The sequence below is a fragment of the Arachis hypogaea genome, chromosome 18 (assembly GCF_003086295.3).
Source record: "Arachis hypogaea cultivar Tifrunner chromosome 18, arahy.Tifrunner.gnm2.J5K5, whole genome shotgun sequence".
Taxonomy (NCBI): Eukaryota; Viridiplantae; Streptophyta; class Magnoliopsida; order Fabales; family Fabaceae; genus Arachis; species Arachis hypogaea.
Genome location: NC_092053.1, coordinates 1,950,351 through 1,956,059, shown reverse-complemented (window position 1 = coordinate 1,956,059; position 5,709 = coordinate 1,950,351). Strand labels below are relative to the sequence as shown.

The 5,709-nt window shown below is 33.0% G+C and overlaps 1 protein-coding gene across 1 annotated transcript; it reads left to right on the top strand.

Moving 5' to 3' along the window:
* The first annotated feature begins 2,478 nt into the window (after positions 1-2,478).
* LOC112770648 (protein indeterminate-domain 11) lies at positions 2,479-5,550 on the top strand. Its single transcript, XM_025814974.3, has 4 exons — positions 2,479-3,334; positions 3,420-3,819; positions 3,898-4,580; positions 5,399-5,550. The coding sequence occupies exons 1-4, from the start codon at positions 3,199-3,201 to the stop codon at positions 5,401-5,403; spliced, it is 1,224 nt and encodes a 407-aa protein (XP_025670759.1). The 5' UTR covers positions 2,479-3,198; the 3' UTR covers positions 5,404-5,550.
* Positions 5,551-5,709: the final 159 nt, after the last annotated feature.

Below are 5,709 nucleotides of genomic sequence, written 5' to 3'. Positions count from 1 at the left end.
CTTTAAACTCGTAGATAAAAATCGGACCTTTAAAACCTTAACAATAATTTATAAAAAAAACTTATGATGTAGTTATTTATAAAGAGAAAACTTGTTATTGAAAAGTTAATATCCATATTTGAACTTGAATTTGTTCAAATTCTAATTTGATATTTTTTTATTTATTTTCTAATTCAATAAGTGTAATTAAAAATAAACAATAAACTTATAATTAATATAACATAATATTAGAATTAATTTAAGAGAAAGTCTAACGGAATAGCATTTTTATTAAAATCTGACCAGCATTTAACCAACAAAAGAAAAATGAGTAATTCTCTACTATTAGATGAAATCTCACACCATTAAAAACACTATTAATAACTAATTGATTATTACAAATCATAAAATCTACTAACTCCCTAGTACTCCTTAATTTAAAACATATATACATTTTTTTAATTTCTTTAGAGTGCATATATATCGGATAAAATCGAATTTGCTTTAATTCGGACCCAATCCTAAATAATAACCGAACATATTTTTAAAATTCGTACCTAATTTTCGACATGATAAAATCACAAAAAATTAGTCTCTAATACAGTCGATGCATTATAATTTGACCTACATTACTAAGAAGCAGCAAATTTCTTTTGAGTAAAGTTGTTCTAACTTCTAATATTGTCTTTTTACCATGACACCGTACCCTTTTGATTTTATTATCATATATAATAATATATACCGTTGCATTAATAACCTTTGTTCCTTTGTGTTTTTTAATGGCAGAGATGAGCTGGTAGAGCACATTGAGACTTGAGTCGAGCAAGATCCCATTTTCAAAACCTTAATCATTGAAGAATAAAACAAGATAATGACAAAACAAATATGTTTTTCTAATTTCCATGCCCAATAATAACAATAACTATTTTTTTAATTTATTTTTATAAAGCTCGTACATAAGGTGCAGGCATCTCGAAAGCTGAACTAACATAAACAAAAACAAATCCAGTTCTGCTCTACCCACATACCCCATTAAAAATATTTATATTCCTTTCATTAATTTGTCAAAATCTAAATACATTTACAAGCATTCATAATTGTCGTCACTATATATATAATATATATATACTACGACTCTTTAATTAATATTTGGCAATTGAATAGTAGCCATTTAATTGGAACCTAACATATATAGTATATGGTTCACGTTATTTTATATTCTTAAAGATAAACCGTGAGACATATAAAGTTGAAAAGTCCAATGTTCAATAATTGGAAAAAATTAATGTAAATACAAGGGAGGAAAAATATAGAGTACAACATAATATATTTATAAAAATATTTTTATTAAATAAAATTATAAAAAAATATTTTTATTAAATATAATTATAAATAAAAATTAACAGAAATTGACAAAAATACTGTTAATAATGCAACGAAATTGTACAAAGAATATATAAAACGGGGTTAGTTTATTAAATGTTGAGTCAAATACTGAGTAACAAGAGCACATGGAAGTCAAAAATTCCGCTGAAAGGGTTCACTAGTTTTGCAGTGTTATTATTGACTGTGGAGTCAACAACAACATTAGTAGTGTCAGCCACGCAATTTGACACGCTTCTAACTATAGCTTCATCCTATACACTACACTATACCTTCTAATTATTTATATAAATATTATCATATAGATAATTTATCATATAAATATTTATAATGACAAATTTTGAAAATGAAAATGACAAGGGCGACAAAATTTGTGTTGCGTTGTAGATCCGGAACCTAACAAGATCTTTTTGTTTAGAATTATTGGCATGTTATGGAGCATGCAAGAGATACAAAATTGTCAGAAATAATTTGAATAGCGAAATAGGTAGAATAATGATAAAATAAAGAAGAATTTAGGGTGTAAGCTAAGGCTTTTAGCCATGCCGGTTAGAATTGAATCAATGGATCAATCATGTCACTGTAAAACGTAGAAAGCATCCATCATGTTATGTTAAATAAATAAATAATACAAGTGGAATGGACTTTCTTTCTCTCTGTTAAAAAGGTTTTAGAGAGAAAAGAATTGAGCTTTGTTAGAAAAGCAAGCAAATGAATGAATAATAATAAAAAAAATTTGGGTTGCTTAAAAGGTTAGTTTATTCGTTTGTTTAGATAAGTATTTGACGTTTGAATTTTATTTTGTATATGTAATAATTTATTGATCATTAACAAATTTTTAAATAAAATTTAAATTTAGGACGAATTAACCTTTAACTTAATGAGTTAAAAAAAATAACATAAGTAAACAAAAACAAAAAAAGAAAGGAAAAAAAATTGGTTTGAGAGTTTTTTTTTGTTGTCCACGGTATTTTCAAGTTCGATAGGCTAAGAATTAATCTATCGCAGATCGAAGCTTTATTTAAGAATCTGCCACTGGCCAATGAATTGCTGCATGCATAAGGTGTGATTCGAATCCCCGACACTTATTTAAACGGACGAGTGAGCTGATCACTTGACCATCTCAGGTTGGTTAATTGGTTTGAAAGTTGAGAAAGAGAGAAGAGAGGAAAAGACAGAAAGTGCTACGTCAGAGTCCTTTGGTTGTAGGGTAGGGTTGCCTTCTCCCTTCTCTTTCTCTTCTTGGGTTTTGTGGAGAATCCCCTTCCCTCATCCACATCTCTTTCTCTCTCTCTGAGTTTCAACAACTGGGTCTACATTTTTGTTCATACTTGTGTGTGTGGTGCAATTACTGTGTTTTTGTTGCGTGATTATGATTTTGGAAGCTTGAAGTTGCTGTACCACCATATATATATCTGGTTTCACTACTTCTACTAATTCTCTTTGTCAACACTTTCTTCTTCTTCTTTCCTAAAATAAGATAAAGAAGAAGCTAAGAAGTAAAAACAGAAAATTGTCTCTTGGGTTGGTTCCAAAACTAAACAATGAAGTAGCTATAATAATAGCAAGCTAACCATCCAAGTTTAATCATATTATTTTGGTTCATATTCATATTTAACAAACACTTTTCTAATCAAGACTTGGTTGTAGTTTTTAATTTGCTTCTCTTTGCTTTGCTTTACTTTGTTCTGTTCTGTTGTTTCTTTTCCAATTTTTTCTAATTAAGGTAAGGAGTGAGGAGTTTAGTAATTCCTTATCCTAGCTTATATACTTAGATCCCAGAATTATAGAACACCCTTATTGGGACCGACAAGATGTTGAATTGAAGGGGCTCATATGTTACAACAACACAAGAAGCAAGCATTAGCAGGAGTAGTAATTCAAGAGAACATGTCAAACTTCACTCCACCACCACCATCTCAAACTCATGGACAAGTTAATAAGAAGAAGAGAAGCCTCCCTGGTAACCCAGGTATATATATATAAGTTTGATTAATTAACTAAACTCTGTAGCTACTTAATTAAATTAAACATGGTATGTTATGTTATGTATATAGACCCTGATGCTGAAGTAATAGCGTTGTCACCGAAGACTCTGATGGCGACGAACAGATTCTTATGCGAGATCTGTGGGAAAGGGTTTCAGAGAGACCAGAATCTGCAGCTGCACAGAAGAGGCCACAACTTGCCGTGGAAGCTGAAGCAGAGAACGAAGACGGAGGTGGTGAGGAAGAAGGTGTACGTGTGCCCGGAGCCAACTTGCGTACACCACGATCCCGGCAGAGCACTGGGAGACCTCACCGGAATCAAGAAGCACTTCAGCAGGAAGCACGGCGAGAAGAAGTGGAAATGCGACAAGTGCTCTAAGAAGTACGCCGTTCAATCCGACTGGAAAGCTCACTCCAAAACCTGCGGCACTCGCGAGTACCGATGCGACTGCGGCACCCTCTTCTCAAGGTTAACTAACTAACTAACTACCTAACTAACTAACTAACGGTTTCTTCGAGTTTGGTGTCTTGATGAATTGAATTTCAGGAGGGACAGTTTTATCACGCACAGAGCGTTTTGTGATGCGCTTGCAGAAGAAAGCGCGAGAGCTGTGACAGCTGTATCTCAGTCTCAATCTCATGAAATCCATGGATTCTCACTGAAGCAAGAGCAGCAAAGTAGTTTCAGCACCATGACACCGTGGCTTGATTTCTCGTCAGTTACTACTACGACGACGACTCCAAGGTTGGATCTGGATGAACAAGTACCAAATCGAAACCCTAACCCTAGCGGTGTAATTGGACCCACAGCGCACATGTCAGCAACTGCGTTGCTTCAGAAAGCAGCGCAGATGGGTGCAACCACCACCACCACCACCGTCAGCTCATCCGCACAACACTCACAGTCACAGCTCATCAGGACCCACCCGCAGGGTCACGTGTCTGACACTTTTGGTTTGAATTTGTCCTCACGTGACGACCCTACTGCTTTCGCTCACCATGGCTTCTTCCCGCCTCCTGCTTCTTCTCCGTCTCTCCTCCACCACGTCATCAACTCTTTTGACGACGCTTTTGGCGCCAATGACGGTGCTGGCGAGGGAATGACCAGGGATTTCTTGGGGCTTAGGCCTCTCTCTCATAGCGATATCCTCACCATTGCCGGTATCAGTAACTGCATCAACTCTACTTCTTCTTCTTCCCCGCATCATCATCACCAAAAGCCATGGCAAGGTTAGCTTATCTGCTAGCTTATATATACACACACTGACACACGCAGTGTTAATTTGTGTGCTTATTGTTTTGTTAATTACCCAATCATAAATGTATTAGCACTTTGAATTAGAAAAAAGATGGATTACTTATGTGAAAATGCTTTATATATATAAAAACATTTTCATCTAATTAATAATCTTTACAAAATTCGAATAATTCAACTAAAAGGTTAGTCTTGAGTTTTATAAATTTTATAATTTTTTTTATTAAACAACTATTACAATTTTTAAAGCCAACTAACTACATTATAATAACAAAGCTACCTTAATTAGTCTTCATGCATCACGCTAGATATACTATAGGGGTAAAATTCTCACATCACAAAATTTTTTGTTGACTACAAAACTTGAATATAAGATCTTAAGAAAAATAAATGCTGATTAATTTCAACTAGTTAATTGTTGGAAAAACCCATCAAATTTGATGATATTGATCTTAAGTGAACCATCAAATAATTGTTTCAAAATATATCTAAAACCAAGAAGAGGATCTAGACATTAATATTTATTTGTTTTAGACAAGTATCTATATTTTTTTTAATTTGCTACATATATATGAATTAATTATTATTACCTCCATCCCCCTCCCTCCAAATTAATAATAAAATAAAAAAGCTTGAGATTGAGAGGTATATTTGTACTGTGGTAGAGTGTAATAAGTGATTTATCTATGATATAACGGTAGATATAAGGAGTGAAACCTTTTCTAGAATATGTATTGAAAGTTACCTCAATATTCGTTATCTGACAATATTTTGTCTTTTATGTCTTGTTCAGATTAGATTCAAATGGAAGAATTAGTAGTGATAACATGGTCGGTCCTTACACACTTACTTTACATTCTCTATTGTTTAGTCCATGAACCTTTGTTGAGCTTAAGCCTTAAGCAAATGAAAAGATCATATGGGTAAATTAAATTCTGTCGATTATATTCTTTTTCTAAATATATATTTTCCTCTTTCTAATTTTTAAGTTGACCACATAAACAATATAATTAACCCCCTCCACCGTTTTTGTTTGTCCTGCTGGTTAAATTAAACCCCTTTATTATATAACATAAAAAGTATTTAGAGTTTTCACGTGAAGAT

Excerpts from the sequence above, each read along its gene's own strand:
- LOC112770648 (XM_025814974.3), top strand. The coding sequence starts at position 3,199 with ATGTTACAACAACACAAGAAGCAAGCATTAGCAGGAGTAGTAATTCAA. Across the intron at positions 3,335-3,419 it reads AAGCCTCCCTGGTAACCCAG|ACCCTGATGCTGAAGTAATA; the intron begins GTATATATATAT and ends TTATGTATATAG. Across the intron at positions 3,820-3,897 it reads TGCGGCACCCTCTTCTCAAG|GAGGGACAGTTTTATCACGC; the intron begins GTTAACTAACTA and ends ATTGAATTTCAG.